General features: G+C 36.5%; 2 protein-coding genes across 2 annotated transcripts; one reads left to right on the forward strand and one right to left on the reverse strand.

Moving 5' to 3' along the window:
• Positions 1-2,674: 2,674 nt before the first annotated feature.
• LOC128856697 (general odorant-binding protein 19d) lies at positions 2,675-4,090 on the forward strand. The gene is made up of 4 exons (XM_054092010.1): positions 2,675-3,058; positions 3,158-3,445; positions 3,513-3,566; positions 3,643-4,090. The coding sequence occupies exons 1-4, from the start codon at positions 2,864-2,866 to the stop codon at positions 3,799-3,801; spliced, it is 696 nt and encodes a 231-aa protein (XP_053947985.1). The 5' UTR covers positions 2,675-2,863; the 3' UTR covers positions 3,802-4,090.
• A 5,775-nt stretch (positions 4,091-9,865) lies between these two features.
• Positions 9,866-19,006, reverse strand: LOC128856698 (uncharacterized). Its single transcript, XM_054092011.1, has 5 exons — positions 18,896-19,006; positions 10,466-10,553; positions 10,287-10,375; positions 10,078-10,217; positions 9,866-10,017 (listed from the first exon to the last, which is right to left on the reverse strand). Exons 1-5 carry the CDS (start codon positions 18,962-18,964, stop codon positions 9,933-9,935), a joined length of 471 nt encoding a protein of 156 aa, XP_053947986.1. The 5' UTR covers positions 18,965-19,006; the 3' UTR covers positions 9,866-9,932.
• Between the last annotated feature and the right edge of the window lie 809 nt (positions 19,007-19,815).

Below are 19,815 nucleotides of genomic sequence, written 5' to 3' on the forward strand. Positions count from 1 at the left end.
TTCTACAATTATTTTTTTCTGAAATCGAAAAGGGCGTAACTCAAATAGAAAGTTTGTTTTTTGGTAATTTTCTCAAAATATTTTGCTTATTTCTTGCATTAAATTGATTATAATACAATATAATAATATATTATAATGGATATTATCCAATTTATTATTATATATTGTATTTTTTATTTTGATAACAAACCAACAAAACAAAAAATAATTCTCAAAAAGAAAGTTAAACAAAAAGAAATTAAATTCGTAAAAAGATGAAAACTTTACATAAATCTTGCTATTCATTTTCATAGGGCAAATTAGTATAAAAATCATGACAATCTGCTGGTATAAAGGACTTCAGATCGTTAAGATGTTCCCACTTTTTTTTAGAAATGTTTAATCTTTTGGTATGTAATGGAGCAAGTTGGGAGTCATGAAAATTTTTGGCACATCGGTGTGGAAGAAGAGTATATTCGTCTTTGATGTTTGTTTTAAAATAAATAATTCCAAGCGGATCATATGCCAGTACTCGAATTTCGTTAACGGTAGGATCACCAATTTTTTTGTCTGTAAAACACATTTTATTGTAAAAGTAGATCGTGAAAGTTGATTTTGATAATGTAACCTAGGCGAATAGAAGAGTATCGCTTAGGAAGAGAGTCGTAATCGCGAAAATATGAATGAGTAAGGTGATGAGTGTTCAGTGGAAATGGAGTCTTTCGAGAATCCTTAACATACTGAACAAATTCAGACGGAAGATTAATTTTTTTATTGTTAATTTTTCTTTGGATAAGCGAATGTGTTGAATCGCACTCCATTTGAGTGTGTCCAACTATTAAATATTTATGCTCTATCGTTATGTTTTTTTCAATGCATAAAGATAGCAATGCGTTTGACAATATGACATTGCGGTTTTGATAAAAGCAGCCATCAGAATATATTATGACATGGTTAATACTCGTATCTGGTGACTTAAGTAAACACTTCTCTAAGTATTTAACAAACATGTGGCGGTAGTAGACGCTACAAGATTCCCTTCAGACTCATCCCAAATATAATTATCAGACTCGTGAGTAATTTCATTTTATAATATGAGGCATTAGCATTTGTTTGGGGAATCAGTTTCACTGCTTGCATATCCATGCATAATAATAAGCACAGTCCAGATTGGCACTTTCGATATCGTTTTCTTTTTCTTTTCTCATTTCATTGATTTGTGATCTATGACTATTATATTGATCCTCAGTTATGTTTTTTGCCTCAAATGATAAACAAACACATATCGTTCCATGGTTTAAACAATGAAATATTTTGTTGTTTTATGGTAAGCATAAATTTTGGATACGATACTGGTAAAATTTCCTCGTCATTATTACCATCGCATTCTTTACAATATAGTTTATAAAGTTGATTGTATGATTTAATATCTGTTTGTAAATAATTTTATTACTGTATTGTCTTCGGTAATGGGATTCAAGTTTTGGAATACTGTTTAACCATTTCTTTAAAAAGTTAAGGCGCTTTACGTATTTTTTTAGCATTTTTCGACGTTCCTTTTGGCGGAGCAATATCCAATTGCGTGTGTTTTAAAATGTTCGAATTTACCCAATTTCTTATAATTTTTTTATTTATTCCAAGAGTTGACATAAACATTTGCCGGCAAACCTGGATACGAGTTGCTTTTGCTTTCAAATAGTACCGTTTAGATAGCGATCGCCTCGAAAATGTGTTACGGTTTCGTGTTTTTTCTTCTAATTCTACTTGAACTATTACATATGTAAATCTTTTTTTTCCACGACATGTTCCAAAATCCATCAAATATTTCTTGGCGTATATTTTCATCATATTGGGAGCAATGACGCAATGTGCTTTTTTCACAATATTTAGACTGACCTCTTAAGCCCATTTTTCGAGGATTCTTTTCACACACAATTCTCTTATTAAGACCTTTATAAATTTTGCCAGTCATTCGGTTGTTGTAATTTAAATATGTTTTGTTCACCGTTTTTTTAACGCTGACTTATCAAAATTAGTTTCGTTAATCATTTTTAGAGATTTTTAGTTTTAATTAAATAAACTCCAACTCAGTAAAGCCTCTTAGAAACATACAAAAGAAAAACTAACTGTTAATACAGAGATGCATAAAACCTTTTCGTCAATACTTTTCGTCAGTAACTGATAAATAAGAACACACACAATGGCATGGCATGCTATGCCTTCTTGTGTTTGTTGTTTATTATTTCCCTAAAGGCGTAAGTTACAGTTTTGGTTGGCAAATTTGTTACGCTTGCACTTAGGGCTTTTCGAATTTTGTTTATACCAACGTCATTATTGGTTGTTGGATTATAAAATTTTAAAGGAACATGTATTATGATACGGTACATGATAATCAACTAAAAAGTCGATTTTGATTTTTTGTAACTTAGGGCTTTTTTGAATTCGTATAAGGATATGTAACAAAACTTTAATAGTTTTTGAGATATGGCTTTTTAAGTAGATGCGCGCTCTAAATCTCTATATGTGGCAGCTCATGCTTGTTCGCTACGCAGTGTAGAACCGTACCCAAAAATTTTGCTTGTGAAAGAAAATTTGGAATTACGTCATCTTCGAGGCCGTACTCAGATGCAGGGTAAAATTTTGAAGAAGGAATTACAATGTAATGCTAGAGGTAAAAATTAATGATTAGTTCCTTAATATTCTATGATTAAATGGCATTCATTCCGAATTCAGAACATTTTATTCGATCATCAAGCATAACTTAAGTTTATTTCTGCAAAAATGTTTACTCCAGATAAATAGTACCAACTTGAACTTGAAGTTTTCGAGTTCAAAAGCAAAAGCAAACAAAACAAACCTTCAGTTACAAAAGAAAAATCTGTTTATGCCAGCGATATTTGTTTCAAAGCCATCATCTGCTCAAAATGTAGGCCACTATAAAAGCGTGAAGTGGTTGGCGAGCACCACATCAGACCCAATTCGACAAGCGTTCGTTAACCACGAAATCGTCAAGAAAATGAGCAACTCAAATAATAAAACTTTGGTCCACATTCTGCTTTGTTTGGCGACAATTCAAAGTGTAAGTTTTTTTTAGCATTTACTTATAGAAATTAAATGATTTTACTGTAATAAGAAAATAAAATTAATAAAAAAACAACCTTCTCTGCTTATTTCACAGCTCACTGCGCTCGATGCTGACTTATACAAACTGTCTGGCAAACGCAAACCTTTAGTAACACGCGAGGATCCTTCTGATTTGGATGATTACAAACGCATAAAACGCCAATTGCCGCAGTCCATGCAGCCCATGCAGGAGTTCCAGGATTTCATAACATCTATGAAAGTCCAATGTGCCACAGAAATGGGTTTCAAGCCAAATGAGTATGAAAAATCGTTGCTTCACGAAGATCAACCAACACCAAAGGAGAAGTGCCTGATGGAGTGCATTTTGAAGCGCATGGAAGTGGTAAGTTGGCAGCAAGTTTTTCAAATTTTCATTTTAGCTACGAGTAATAAATATATTTCGCTTTCAGATGGATAAGAACAACTCATTGTCGACGCCGGCAATCGGGCGCATTGCGGACATAGTGAGTATAAGAAAGATTTAAGTCATTTGTTTGTATTTACAAATATCTATTTTTTTATTCCAAATTACCTTTCAAGATTGGCAGCAACAATGCTTTGATTACATCGATCGCTATGGCATCAGCGGAGAATTGCAAGAAGTTCATAAATGCCGAGGACTCCTGCGAGCGGGCATTCCAAATTAATAAATGCATTGCTAATGAGATGAAGATGCGCAAAGTTAAATTAATATATTAGAAAATTGGCAACTTAGGCAGTCGCACAAGAAGCCACAGCAAAATTTTTAGTTGCAGCATTAAATTAGTTTAGGATTTATGCCGATGAGTGGAATTAGTTAAATATTTCTGTTTTTGGGTTGCAATATGAACTTGTATAAGAAATCAAAGCAAAAAAAATATATATTTTTAAGTCTTCAGATTACACTTCTTAGTGCTGCACTTCAAAATAAAGTAAATTAAATTAGTTTATAATTGCAGTTGCGTACCCATATTGTCAGCTATTATAGTTTACAAATATAGAATTATAACCAAATACACAACGCTTTACTTTTTTTTTTGATTAAAAATTCATGCGCAATCTGAAGAATATCTTTTCAATGTTTTAAGCTTAAGGTCAGTGAAGTGATGAGCGTCGAACAAAAGAAGAGTAAGAACGAAAACTTTAATCGCGTTTTTCTCGAAATTTTTATTTTTTTCCTTACAAATTGGTAAGTGCAAAGCGGAATAACTTTTTTTAGAGAACAATTTTTGTCTGGTTGATTTAAGTTGATCACAAGAGGCTGTACATTCCACGCGCAAATTAAAGGAGCCATGTTTGAGCAGCAGTAGCGCCGCAATTTTTTTTTTTCTATTAAAAAAAAAAGTTAGTATATTTATTTAACCCTTTCGAACCTCCTGGTACACCATATGTACCACTAATTGCTTATAAAGTGTGTCTGAAAAATACATTTCAGAAATGCCGACAGGATAGTTCTAGGCAGAGTACTCGTATTGATGAATCAATGACGTAATTTAAAGGAAGATCGTCCTTAAAACAATATATGCCACTAAAGTCAGTAAAACGTGGTATAAAAATGTGGCTGCGATGCGACTCTGAGACCGGGTATACATATGATTTTAATATATATAATGGAAAGGAACAAAATCAGTGCGATGGTACTTTTGGAGAACGTGTGGTTAAAAGCTTAGTAAGTACAATTAGAGAACGTTATGCGACGGTATGTTTCGATAGATTTTTTACTTCTGTGAATCTACTTGAGACTCTAGAGTTCCCAGCTTTAGGAACATGCATGCGAAACAGAAAAAATCTACCAGTATTAGATGAAAAATTAAAAAGAAGCGAGTCTTCATTCAGGGTCAGCACATCTGGCCTTCTTTGCGTTAAGTGGCAAGATACAAAGGAAGTTATGGTGCTAAGCAACTGTCATACGTCAACAATGACACCAGTTAGTAAAATGTTGAAAGATGGAATATATATCAGTATCATGCCCTGAATCTATAAAGTTTTACCGAGAAGCAATGGGAGGAGTAGATCGCGCCGACCAAATGGCAGGAATTTACGAATACGATAGGAAGTCTACAAAATAGTGGAAAAAGGTTTTCTACCGTCTACTAATGTTTTCCGCAGTAAATTCCTGGATAATTTACTGCGACCTTAGAAGAGAAAAACTTCCTTCCATCGAATTTCTAATAACGTTAACCGAGTCATTAATAGCAGAAGGTAAGAAAACTGCAGCCGTCAGCAGATCCCAATCATCAGGTCGTTTATCTAAACGTCAGAGACAGCTGGGAAACGTATCTTTGCATTTGCCGATGCCAATTCAAACTCGCAGACGTTGCTCCAAATGTGCGCTAGAAAAAATGGAAACCAGAAAAAAACAAATTTGTCAGCAATTCAATATATCACTTTGCATGAATTGCTTTGCCACTTATCATACTGAAAATCAGTAGATTCCGTACATTTTTTATGAAGCTAAGATACTTTACGTTTATTTCGAATAAAAATCTGTTTGAATATGAATACAATTTTTGTATAACTTGAATTTTTCACCATTAAATGATATAGAAATTTAATTCTATACTTAGTTTTACTACTTGTCGATAGAGAACTGATGGTACACATGTAATACCACTCAAAGGTACTGATGGTACAATGTTGTACCACCCCCACCCCCCTGCCCCTCCCATGACAAAATTGGGAAATCTTTAAACGCACACTTTTCAGTTATCAGTAATCCAATAAGTCGGAGCTAGTTAAATTATTTTTATTTAATAGGTTGAATGCCAGTTCGAAAGGGTTAAGCATCAATAATAATATGTAATTTATTTTAAGATAATAAATACTGCAGTTTTCGCAAAAAATGAGAATTGGAGGAATAAGTTTTTTAAAAAATGTAAACTATCTAATCTACGCGGCCGCCGTAGGCGGATGGGTTGATACGTGACTACCATTCGGAATTCACAGAGAGAACGTTGGTTCGAATCTCGGTGAAAACACCAAATTAAGAAAAACATTTTTCTAATAGCGGTCGCCCCTCGGCAGGCAATGGCAAACCTCCGAGTGTATTTCTGCCATGAAAAGGCTCCTCATAAAAATATCTGCCGTTCGGAGTCGGCTTGAACTGTAGGTCGCAGACGCACACCACAAATAGGAAGAGGAGCTCGGTCAAACACCCAAAAAGTACACCCTTATACACCGCCAATTATATTATATATGTATATATATAAACTATCTAAGGCCAAGTTTCATGGGGATAAATATTTGCGCTTTGCTAAAGAATTTAAGCACTTAAGTAAAGTTCTGCAGTATAATAACGTGCGAGGATTTGAGGATGAAATTAGAACGAATCCTAAAGCATTGATAAATCCTGGTATTACGTAAAATCTAGAAAGTTCTGCTTTTGCGTTCCCTTGGATGTGTTCTTCAATGGAAACTACGCTTCCTCTACCAAGGAGGCCGTTGACCGTTTTGGCGGACTTTTTCAGTTCCTATTTTGAACCTGCGTTAAAATCAATTAGTTATGATCGAGAGAATACTGCTTCTTCTGTTAATTTTGGTTCTTTCCAGTTAACTGTTGGCGATATTTATGATGGTAATCAGCGCATCAAAAGTTCATGGCAAGTGGATGTTGATGGACTATCTATCACCTTTGTTTATCAAAAAATTTTCGGTTCACCTATACACTTCTGCTAATTTCGTTAGCTTGTGGACAATTCATAGAAAGTTACTTCTATCGCAGCGATATTCAAAGCAGGGAATAAAAACGACATCGGCAACTACAGGCCTATTTCCAAACTTTCAACGGTTTCAAAGCTTTGAGTTTATTGTAAAACAAAAATTATACTAAATTATATACGTAATATATCAAGTAATCAGCATGGTTTTATGGCTGGTAGGTCAACCGTCACTAATCTTCCTATTTTTCCAGATTTTGGTAAGTCGGCTTTCAATTATAGCCTTGAAGTTAATGCAGTTTATACAGATTTTGCCAAGGCTTTTGATAAAGTTTGCCAGTCCACCTTAAGCTCAAAACTATTAAGTTTTGGGTTTCACTATATTTTCCTTAAAGGGATTAAGTCATACTTTTGCAAATCGTGAATGTGTAGTTGTTGTCGATAATGCATCTTCTTATACCTTTACTACCTCTTTCGGTGTCCCGCAGAGCAGCATTTTGCGCCCATTATCACGTTCCTTTATGTATACATCATGTACCTCAGTGGACCCTCAAAAAAAACAGCGAAAGAGTTGGAAAACTTTTCAAATTAAATCCCGTAAACCTGGACTGTACGCACTTGTGTCGTTTTGTGTTCTGCAGCTAACTTCACTTTCTAACGAGCTGTCAAAGTCGGAATTTTCAACCCCTCTGACTGTATATAGAAAGTTGCGCATATCGCGTTGCCGCTACTTGGCTCTGCTGTATTTGACAGAATCTGCTGTTAAGCCTACATACCTAATTGTAGAGTTTCTTCACAAAAACTTTTCACTTTCTATTCTCTCTTCCATTATATTCCTTGTATGTATTACCTCATGATGGAAAGAATAATGAGATGGTGCCTATCGTGGTCCCGTTACTTTGCTCTCAGCGAATTTGACAACGAGTTACGTGATTTTAGATCCAGTATGGCCAGATTACCATTTTCGTAACTTGATTTAGCATTTTGTTTTTTTGTTATTTAGTCTCGGAGTTTTACTTCTTTCTTCATGATATTTTTCTAGCCTGTTTTAATTAAAATGTAACGTTTATAATTTCATAATAATTCACTCAGTTTTATTTAGCTTTACTTTTTTTAAGCATCTGGTGGCATTGCCCGCCATTGCAGGTGTTGTTGGTGTTCTTCTGCTTTCGGCAGTCAAATCTCTCTCTCGCTACTGCAGTGTTGCCTAGCTTTGGATATAAAAACGCACTAAAATTCCCATTTAAAGAAAATAAAACACCAATTTTTTATTCAATCACTTAAAGAACTTTGTATGCGTGACAAATTGTCTTTAGAATGTGCGTTTTTTTTAAATAAATGTGCTATGCTTATGTACAATTTAATTTATGAGTTTTTTGTTAAGCGAGGCTTTTTTTGTTAAGGGAACGACTTATTTGCTAAATTTGAGGTTATGTAACTAGCTAAGGTACTCTTTTTGTAAAAATGTCAGTATGGTTTCTTTAGTATTTTCTGGTATTTTGTGGCTTATTTTTACAAGGAATACACCTCTTGATGCCCTATGTCCCACTAAGGATTGATGGCAGGGAGGAACGATTACACCTCTATGGTTTTAATCCGCATTCAGTAAATTCAAACGCCTTTTAAAATGTGTAAAAAGGTTTTCAATCTTAAGAAGGGTTGAGAGAGGGGCATTAAATATTTTTGCATAACCTTAAAAGGAGCAAAAAATTAAATTCACACTTTAAAAATATCAAATTTTATAAGCACCAACTAAGTTTCATTAGCACTAAAATCTTCTCGGAGTGGCCTTTTTTAACCTTCTTTTGTATAATAATACAGTTTTTTTTTTAACTTAAAGTTTTGGTAGCTTTAAATTAAAAAAAAGAAACAAACACGAAACTTCAAAATTTTCGGTATAAAAAAGCACTAAATTTATTGCGAAGAGCAAATGCTTGGCAATACTGCACAACTTGGAAAAACCTGACGTCACGTACTCTCTGATGGGCGCAATCTTCTTTGTATCATTTTTGGTATTACTTAACCTATGTTAACTTTTAATTTTTTTTCTACAAGACTTCGCTGACATTTTCCTCACATTCCAAAATAAATGTATGCTAATTTTTCAAAATCAGTCCTGCAGTCTTGTATTGCCTAGTATAAAAATAATAATTGACACTCTTGGGTAGTTGGCCGAGCTCCTCCTCCTATTTGTAGTGTGTGTTTTGATGTTTTTCCACAAATGGAGTTTTATGCTGCCTCGGAACGGCAGATATTTTTTTATGAGGAGCTTTTTCATGGCAGAAATGCTCTTGGGGGTTTGCCATTGCCTGCCGAGGGGCGACCCCTATTAGAAAAAACTTTCTATCATTAGTGTTTCAAGCCGAATGGGTTCGGTTACAGAAAGGGTTCGGTTTTTTTGCAGAAAACCCAAACTGCCGCTTTTGTTAGATATTCCATTAAGACACCAACCGGTCGGAGAAATTATGACAAGTCAGTTGTTTTTTTACTCAATCTCGTTTTCCAAAGAGCAACTCCGAAGGTTTTTAGTTTGTTTGCAAGTTGTACTCCTAAACTTATGTATCGTCAGCAACTCAGGTGCCGCTTGCATTAAGTAAAAATCGCAGAACACGCAAATTAGATTTAATAAACACAGCAGCTATTTACAAATACACCACGGAACAGATCGCGCTCATATTTCTCAGTAACCCTACGGTGCTAAGTTCGCAAGCCGCCAATTTTTATGAGAGCGAACAATTTGCAGGTGTACGAGTATCCCGCCCATATTTACATCGTTGGCTTCAACGTCAATATCGACTGTTATAATTTTGAGTGGCCAAGAGCAAACTTCAGAGAGAGATATGGCCCTTACTTGTTACTGAGGGTGGATATCGTAGGCGATGGAACGATGAGCAATGAAACGTGGCTGCAAAGGAAGAGGCAGGGATGTGTGGAAATGTAGAAAGGAACTTGGCTTTACTATTACTTTATTTCTAATTGACACCATTAGCGTAGAGAGATTTTTGAATAACTTTTACACAACAATTCTAAAAACGGTGGCAGCAGCTTGACGAAAATCTGCTTAAATACTATAAATAATCTTTTACCATATAACTCTTTGACTGTATAAAATTATTTTAGTTGCAAAATATGCTGTAATTGTTCAACTTTTATTAAAAGTAACAATTGTATTTAAAATTGGTTTGAAATTTTTTTTCACTCCACAACCTTAGGTATTTCATATTCACGTGATTGCATTTCTTTCAGCATACACATTCCAAATACATGAGCCACTTCGCATCTGAAAACGAGATGTGCTTGTAAAAATTAAACCTGGTAGTAGTATTTCTTCCCAACTTACTTCTCATCGATGCCCATTTCTTCGTTTTGTTCGTTACAGCCGTCTAAAATTTCGTTAAGCTCTTCCATTTTGTCAGGATATGCCAATAGCATATAGCCCACCAGCTTTTCGCTATTTACTTGCGTGCCACCATCTATAAACTGCGTAACTCAAAATTGTAAAGTTTTCAGAAATTTACTTAAAAAAAGCTTCGTGCATAAACTTCATACCAATTCGAACTGATCCATTAGACACCGACGTAGACATTTCGTTGTATGCTGTGCGTCCTCCTTATTCAAGAAAAGCTCCTGCGCGTGTTCTGTCGAATGCAACAAAGAATGATAAATAAATAAAAAACACATGGCAACAGAAACATTTTAATTTGTCTTATCTGATTTTTAGAACCTACCCAGCTCAGGCTTCGGGTCACAATTAATAGCGTATGGCTCAACGGCTTCAATCAATAATCCCATGGGCAAGCTCATCATTTCATCAGCCTGAAATGGAAACAAGAAAACTTTTTTATTCGAAATCAGTAGCATAGACAAAAATATGGCTTAGGACTTATAAAAATAAATATCACACACATTTTTGTACCCAACGCAGCAAGCACACCGGAGTAGAATAGTTAAATTTCTCAAATAATTGTTAATTTCTAAAAACTACGATATATTTAATTAAGAAATAAATAAAGATATTTATATTTATATACCAAAATGCTCAGAGCGATGTGAGATATCGTTTTAGCCATTCCTGCGTATCCGTAAAATGACATCAGCATATAACTGTCACCATACAGCTGTCATTTTGAAAAATACAAAAATACAAAAGACCTGATATCTCAGTGACTAACAAATAAATAAAAAAAATCATGTGCAGCATCGTACACGTGGTAGAAGTGAAACTTCTGTGTGTGAATAAGGGGGAGAGAGAGAGAAAGAGCGAGAGAGGAAGAGAAGGAGACAGGGATAATTTCAATTTCAGAAATACAACAGTATAAAATTTGTGAAACCAAAATTAACTATAACTAGTAACTATATATGCATTATGCTATCATCTGTTGGTGGTTCAATTGGTAATACTGATATAATTGGTTTGTGATAGCTGAAATATGAAATATATGTACGTGATTCAATCTTTTCTAGAAAATTGCATCTAGTGTAGTTCCGGATTTTGTTGTTGATTCTTTAGGGTTATTGTTTATCTGCAAACCGAATGTTTCTCGAAGAAATTGAATCAACGGCAAAGAATCATTGGATCCGAAATTTACGTTGAAATCTCCCCCGACAATCAATGGAATTTTGTCTTCGCCTCTTCCAAGTACATTTGCACCTGCGTGGCTGTAAACCAGTAGTGAGCGGTGAATGAAATATGTCATCAAGATTTTGGTTCGGTGAGATATAGATGGCGGCTATGACAATAGTTTTTCCATTCAGCGTTTGACATTCTGCAATGCAAACATCGCCAACTGGTGTGACTGTTGATGAATATGACTGAGACTGCCTTGCAGTCATTTCCATGTTTGGTGTGTCGATATTTACCGCCAGCTCTAACATTTAGTCGCTTATATTTGATGACGCAATTGAAATTTGGTATACTACAATAATATCCTCGTTATCGTTTAACCAAGTTTCGGACAAAAGTACTATACTCGATTTGCGGATGACAGAGTCTGTTAAATCTGCGGAATGTGCTCGTAGGCTCTGACAATTAAGAGTATATACAGATAGCCCTCTTCTCTGAGTCATGAAATCGATTATTTGTTTATCCACAGTTTCCAGTCTATTTAACGACAGTCTCCGGAATTCATCTTGTAAATGAGACATACTGACTGATGCTCGTCGACCATGGTAGAATCGAAAATCATTTCCGTTCGTTATAATCCACAAGCCTTCAATACAAGTGACTTGTGATAAAGCAACGTAAACTAATGATTGCGAATGTTTTTTATCATACTCGTATTCGTAAACAACTTCAGAATACGTGCTTCCCTGAGACTTGTGAATGGTCGTCGCACAAGCACAAACTAATGGTAAATGTGATCGTTTAGCGTTAATCGTTTTGTTGTTGTTAAGCAGGATTGTGGATGTGCGTCGTCCGATTGGTACCGCTGTTTTACTGATATTATGCGCTGCAACATGACCAGCAACTTTTTTTCTGATTTTTTCTCTGTCGCCTAACATTATGATGTATAGCTCTCCTTCTCTTTCTCTCTATGTTATATATCTGTATACTCTGTCTTACAACGAAGCCTATGTCTTAGGTATAGAAAATATATAGCTCTCTTTCTCCTTCTCTCTACGTTGTATCTTTTTTTCTCTCTCGCGTAACGAAATCTCTAAACGTTACATTTTTTCCAATTCACTCTCCATTCTCGCTCAAATATCAGACCGCCGCTAAAGAAGTTTCACTTCAAAAACTTTAGGTAAAGTCCCATAATTTAAAAATTTATCTGAAAGAAATATTTGCCACTAATCAAATACTTTGCAAGTCCTTTAAAAAAAATGTTTACGAATATACGAATCGGACAGCAACGACACCCACCTCCTGTACTAGAATAATAGAGTTTTCAAGTCAGTTCAAATTATGCTATTTCCAAGAATTTTAAAGCAAGAAATAGCAACCGTCTGTTGACAATGGAACCCCAACATATCCGGAATTTATAACCAACCAAACACTATCGTCTCAGTAGCTTTCATCACAAATTTGTAGGGAATGTTTTAAGCTCTCACAACAACATGAACGATGAAATTAGAATCCTAATATCAATTTGAATCAGCTTAGTCTCCATCGGCTATCAGGACATCGGCGATCTTAATGTGGCGTATAAAGTGCAAAATGAATTGAGAATCCTGTATATGTAGGCAGGCTGATCACACATTACCCATAATTTACTATAAGTCCAATTTTGAAAAAATCTGCGAAAAGAGACTCGAGGCACAAAATCTCTTTGTAGATTTTAAAACCACTTCCAACAGCAGGTAAAAGAATTTCTTATGCGAAAAGAATATCAGTACTTTTAAGCCACTGTGTTTGAAACTGATATTCCTGTAAACGTGATGAGAAAGGAGGATGTAAAGGAACCTTGAAAAATACTGTCGAAATGTGATAATTGTATCGTAACTGCCAAGGGCGTTTGATGTCACACGAGCCTACTAGATGACAGGGTCTTTACCATGTGATTACTTCAGAGTGCAGCTCGAACAGTTTGAGAAAAGGAGCAACGAGTACTCGCCCACGTGTTCGGAGCTCATTGGAGATGGAGCATATCGAGCTTTTTTGATCAATAGTTTTGATTACTTTGACTTTTTTTCAGATATTTTTTTAAGTATTACAAATTACTTTCACATTAACGTGATTGGAAAACTAAGGAAACGCTGATAAAAAAAAATTGACAAATTTTCTTTTGATGCTCAAATGGTTTGAGCAGTTGGGTGATGAACGATATTCTAGTTTCCCCGGTATCTGGAGTGAAGTTCGGTAGTAAAATACTCTGGGATACGTAACTGAATCGCTCAGATATCATTTTAGCGTTTAAGACTATAAAATGGCTGGTGTTGATATTATCGATCTCAGCCATCAAAAATTTTGCTCTCCCTTTTGCCCTACTCTGTTATTGTTATTGTAGCTTGCTGTTTTGACAAGTTGGATCCAGAGGGAAAGGTCATGTGAAAAGGTGGTTAGTATCGTACGAGGTGGACATATGTTGCTTATGTCGGGGTCGATCCTGGATAGGTAGGAGTGTAGTCAGTTACAGTATTCAGAATGTAATTGTGCCAGAGTGACGCGGGTCTCTCGGGTTAGCTGAAGGTTTTCAACTACAATAAGTGGTGACTGCACTCCAATTACGACATTCAGAGGTCAGGAGTTTAAGAAGGTGGAAAATGTCTCCCGATGGATGTCATTTAGCGTATTATCGGTTCGTTTTGTTCGGGATCTCATCTGAATAGTTAAAGAGATGTCTCCTAATGTGCCTGGGAGGCGGCTCAGGTTCTAGCAGCTGTCTACAAGGATGAAACCTTCGGTAGGACCCAAGTGGAAACTGTATGCGGAGCATTTTGATGTGCTCCTTAACTGACAGCATTAGTGCTTCATTATGTAGGTGCTGTAAAGGAGGCACCTGGAGGCATCCCGTTACTGTCCTGATTGCAGGGTTTTGGCATGTATGAAGCTTAGTCCACAGGGAACCCAAGTTCCATGCGACCAGAGAGAACAGCCGTTTACGAGTGACATGAACGCTAAAGAAAAGATCGTGAGTCCATCGAGGTGACGAATGTCGAGGCAAAAAGTTAAAAAAGTGAAAGAAAAGTTGACCAACAGAGAGTTGGTAAAGGATTTGAACGATGCTTATGGATCCGTTCAAGACATTGTATTTAGTTAATGATTTTGGCTTGCGACGTGTTGCTTCAAAGTTCATCCCAAACTACCTGAATTGCATGCAAAAAAGGGACCATTTTGAAATCGCCAAAGACATTATTTCCAAGGCTTAATCAAACCCAACATGCATCAAACGCATCATTACTAGATACGAGCTCCGAATGAACCGATATAAAAAAAACTACGTCATTTTCAGTCAAAAAAGAAAGCGGTACCCATGGCCAGAAAGTCAGACATTTAATAAGGACTAATATCTGGAAGTTAAGCAACTCGTGCAGCAATTCGGCAAAAAACGCAGAATTTGTGGATTTTGCACCGTGAGACGCACCATCGGTGGTATGTATAATAGATAGAGTGTAGCGAATAAAAATCAAGTGGGTTCGGTCATCTTGCACCCTCTTTCCCTCAAAATATTGGAAAAGCAAATAAAGGGTTTGACTTCACTTAGCCTTTCTAAGTGGCGCCGGTTAACACGTTTATACTCTTACGTCGTTAAACTCACCGAACTAAGCCAGCAAAGTTTTGCCTAGTTTTAGCAATTTGCTTTTGGATACTTATTGTTTATATTTTTTTATAAAAGTGTAACTCAAAATATATGAGAAATACCATATAAAGCCGGCTTTCAAATTTGTAAGAAAATGATAAAAATTCAACCGTTTTATTCGAAATTTTTAGAAAAAATTTATGAAGGCAGTTATGTCATCATCATTGTTCGCGTGACGGTCCACGTTAAACCTTGACTTCCCTCCTCCCTCAATAACTTCGACCAAGACTCTCGATTCTTTGCAGACATCCTCCAGTTTTTCAGTACAAATATCTTGACATCGTCATTAACTGTATCAATCCAGGTTTTCCCGTTTTAAAAGGCACAGACAGCTTAATATTGCAGATCTTTTTTGCAATTTCGTTTGTGTCCATCCTCAGAACATGTTTAGCCCTCTTAAGACGCTGAAGCTCAGCTAGGCATTCAACGTTAAAACGTAGGTGATAGTTGACGTGTTCTATCCGCACCGGTCCAATGGGCTTAAGCGGTGCAGATGTGCTAAAATACCTAAAGTCACACAACCCTGCGGTGCCGATGGACGTCTGGGCAATCGTGAAGGCAGAAAAACCGCAAAAGGGCAGCATGTCATTCGTTCTCCAGATTTACGATGAGTGCCAGCCAATACTCAAAAAAACTGACAACGAAATGCGGTTTGGTCTAAGAAAGGCCAAACCAAAAATGTTCAAAGCAGACCGCAATGAAAATGAGGATGACCTAGATGAGGTCGATAGCTAGTAAAGCTAGAAAAGCTTGGCCTAGCTGAAGACGAAAACCAACCCGATGCCTAGAGCCATGCAGCTGAATCTACAGCACTCGAAATGTGCTGCAGAGAACTTGGATGTCTTCTTCAGGGAAAGGAGCATCGACATCGGATTTATACAGGAACCCTGGGTCACAGACAATGAGGTTAAAGGGTTCCAAGACAACAACAACATCAACATATTCTACAATCAAGCGAACGGTAAGCTCCGATCATGCATAATCATTTAAAAACACTTAAAAGCGTTTCTGCATTCTAATTTTAGTACTCCCGACTTTACTGTAATGAAAGCGCAGCTGCAGAAATCGGCAATATACCTGGAATCGGTGTATATGCCACATGATAAACCGGCGCCGCCAGACGGAGTGGCTCGATTCCTATCAACACTGAACAAGACAGACAAACTGTTGATGGGCTGCGACGCAAACGCAATGAAAGAGGTGAGTCACTTTTTGAATTCCTACTTCATACCAATCTCGATATATGCAATCTAGATACCACCCCAACCTTCACTTTTCTGAGCTCGACAAATTTTCCAGGCTGGGAAGAGGTCCTAGACGTTATCCTATGCACAAACAATAATTCCCAAATAGTCACAAATTGGAGAGTATCCGACAAGAAATCATTTTCGGACCTTAGTTGGATTCTCTTCAATATTAATCTTAAACTTGAGAAACATACCCGATATAGAAACCCTACACGAACAAACTGGCACATATTCCGTAGAGTAACCCAGTCTAAACTTCAACACATAAATAAAACCATAACATCAAGTGAAGACTTAGATGAGAAAGTAGGAGCTTTCGCAGCTTCGTTAACGAAACGGCTTGAAGTTTCATGTCCCGCCACATATGGCAAAACAACCTAACCTACCTGGTAGAATGAAGATTTAAGTAAACTCAGGGAAATGTTAAGACAAATCTTCAATATCTGCTACAAACACAAGTACTTCAAACTCTACAAAGATTTCCTTAGGGAGTACAAGAAAGCAATCAAAGAGGCTCGGAAAGAGACTTGGAGAAATGTTTGTAGTTCCATCGAATCAACCAAAGATACGGCCAGACTAGGTAAACTTTTATCCAAAGAACACTCCTGCCCTTCCTTCTTGAATAAAGACAACGGAGAATGACAAAATCCTCGGCCGACACACTAGAATATCTTATAAATACACATTTCGCAGGTAGCACAGAATATATTGAGAACAATAGTAACAGTGTTCAAACATCCAACCTGTCATCCATTACAATCAATCACATCGTATCCCAAGACAGAATACTATGGGCGATGAAAAACTTTGAACCATGCAAAGCAGCCGGCCCAGATGGGATATTCCCAGCCATGCTGTGGAACACTCGAGAAACGACGATTCCTTGGCTGGAGGTATTTTTCAGAAAAAGCCTTATGCTAGGGCATATACCAAAAAGCTGAAGGAGGGTTAAGGTGATCTTTATCCCCAAAGCTGGTAGACGCGGTCATGGTACAGCGAAAGATTACAGACCCATCAGCTTACCCTCCTTTATTCGCAAAGCTCTCGAGGATTGTTGATGTATATCTCAGGGAGAATATTACATACACAACGATTTCACTATCTCAACATGCCTACCTCAAGGGAAAATCCACAGAGACAGCTCTTCATGAGGTTGTAAGTACGATTGAGAGGAGCATAGAATACAAACAATACTCACTAGTCGCTTTGCTCGACATAGAGGTGGCGTTCAACAATGTTAGCACAAGATCCATAATTGAGGCTCTTAATATGTTAGGCACGGACACAGGTCTCAACGAATGGATAGAGAACATGCTTAAAACTCGAATAATCCTCGGTGAGGTAGGCAGCAGCGCCGTTAAAACGCACTGTCAACAGAGGAACCCCTCAGGGAGGAGTCTTATCCCCTCTGCTGTGGTTACTAGTTGTCAACAATATCCTTACCAAATTCAACCGAAAGGGGATTAAAGTAGTGGCGTACGCAGACGATATAGTGCTCTACAAGGAAGTTGATGCAAGAGTAGCTATCTTCTCAGACAGTCAAGCAGCTATAGAGGCCATAGACTCCAACTCCATTTCATCCAAACTAGTCTTACAGTGTAGAGAGGAGCTGGAATTGCTTAGTCATTGGCTTGAAATCACTCTGATATGGGTTCCCAGTCACAGGAACATACGAGGTAATGAGATAGCGGATGAGCTAGCAAGAAAAGGTGCGACCCTAGTGCCTTAGCAAAGGCGGTGGTAGTCTCCACCCCCACTGAACACAATAAAAGCATCCATTGCTTCACACTATGAAGTTTTAGCTGAAAGAAGATGGGAGCAACTAACTACATGCACTACAACAAAAAACGCATGGCCATCATACAAAACCCAAAGGACGAATCCCCTGTTAGGATGTTCTCGACCAAACATCTCACGCATCACAGCAACCCTTACAGGTCACTGGAAAGTAGTGGAGCATGCAGCCAGACTCAACCTTCACGTGCCTACGTGCCAGTCTGCAGGGATTTATTCACTGCGCCAGATGGTTCTTATTTGGGAATGAAGAGCATTGCTTGCTCCTTGCTCTGTCCTTACTCTCCCTTTACTCCTTTTTTGAGTAATTCTGCGCTTATGCCATCGTTTCAAAATTCTTTGTAATTCTTTTACTTCATAATTGCACGGTAAGTTCCATCCGAAGTGGGTTATGTCGTCAATTGTATTGTCATAGTAGTAATGGGCTATATTAAATTATTGTTTTGCGCAATTCCTACATGTAAAGAAAATTTCCTGCATTCGTTATGTGGAGGAAATGCGCAATAACGTCGAGGAAAGAAATTATCAAACATCAAGGAGAGTTTTGTCTTGCAACTTATACTTGCACTTTAAATAAAAAAATATAATTAAATATAATTTTTTTAATTTTTGTAAATGTGATATGTGATATTTCTTATACAATGAGCCAGATTTTTATAAAAAAATTATAAACAAACGAAAAATAGCAAAAACTTTTCAAAATGTTGCTGGCTTAGTTATTTGAGTACAACACTTAAATATGATACACATTTTGTTGAAATTCTTTAGTTGACTAGTACTACAAAAATTTTCGCTGAACTTATGAAATTCGTTGCCCCTAAAGTTCGACATTTTTTCACAGAATAAATTAAAATTAAAACTATTTTATATAACACACCAGAACGTTTCCCGTGAATATTAGCAAAATCGTTCCCGTAAAAATTCGAGCTGTCTGCAACATTTTCATTTCAATTACATTAATCACACGAATTCAGCGAAATGAGACTAGCATTCACTAGATATTGCACTGCATTTTATTTAAATTTCAACTAAAAATTTGCATGCTTCCATATATTATGAATATTATTATCGAATGCGCCGGATATTGTTCTTCATTAAAATTTATCGAACAGCAATCTAAATCTGAAATACAATTAGTGGGAAGATTTGTTTGTTTTCACAGTGACTGGAAAGCGACACATGGGAAGTTTCCAAGGTAGGGGAAAGTGGGCACCTGTGACACCTTTTTTGCGAAACCATATTTCTCGCATGTTTTTCGAAAAAACCGTAGATCTTAGAAATTGATCGTAACTATTTAAAATTAATCTTAATATTTAACTGGTCAAGGACTTACAAGAAACAGTATAAATATCTTATTCGGCCTTTTTTTAAAAAATAGCCAATTTGTGAAATGTGCCCCGCCGGAGGGGTACCTTTGACTTTTAAAGGGGCACATTTGACAAGACGTTATTTCAAAAAACAAAATAAATATATTTATTTCAACAAAATAAAAACACAGGCTTATTTTTTTCCATCGAAGCTAGATCAAAATAATATTATATCATAGTAAAAATGTGTAAGAGAGAACAAAGGTAATTAAAAAGTATTTGATGATTTAATATAGTAGTTTCCAAAGTTAACATGAAATAAATACTTCGTCCGGCATCGAGATGTGCCAGCTGGATTAGTTGGCTGTGGCAATTTCAGTTCAATTTCACTTGTTGAAGCTAGTGCGAGGTCTTCTACCTCTGGTTTTACAAACACCCAGTTAAATGTTGCAAATCTTCGTAAATAGTTCATGTTAAAAGCGTTATTACT

Source organism: Anastrepha ludens, chromosome 3 (assembly GCF_028408465.1).
Source record: "Anastrepha ludens isolate Willacy chromosome 3, idAnaLude1.1, whole genome shotgun sequence".
NCBI classification, from domain to species: domain Eukaryota; kingdom Metazoa; phylum Arthropoda; class Insecta; order Diptera; family Tephritidae; genus Anastrepha; species Anastrepha ludens.

What these genes read in the sequence shown, in the direction of transcription:
- LOC128856698 (XM_054092011.1), bottom strand. Translation starts at nt 18,964, where the DNA reads ATGAAAATGTTGCAGACAGCTCGAATTTTTACGGGAACGATTTTGCTA. An exon ending in TATTCACGGGAAACGTTCTG is followed by an intron (nt 10,554 to 18,895) that starts GTGTGTTATATA and finishes TTTCCATTTCAG; the next exon opens with GCTGATGAAATGATGAGCTT. An exon ending in GAAATGGGCATCGATGAGAA is followed by an intron (nt 10,018 to 10,077) that starts GTAAGTTGGGAA and finishes TCTCGTTTTCAG; the next exon opens with ATGCGAAGTGGCTCATGTAT.
- LOC128856697 (XM_054092010.1), top strand. Translation starts at nt 2,864, where the DNA reads ATGCCAGCGATATTTGTTTCAAAGCCATCATCTGCTCAAAATGTAGGC. An exon ending in GTTTGGCGACAATTCAAAGT is followed by an intron (nt 3,059 to 3,157) that starts GTAAGTTTTTTT and finishes CTTATTTCACAG; the next exon opens with CTCACTGCGCTCGATGCTGA. An exon ending in TTTTGAAGCGCATGGAAGTG is followed by an intron (nt 3,446 to 3,512) that starts GTAAGTTGGCAG and finishes TTTCGCTTTCAG; the next exon opens with ATGGATAAGAACAACTCATT.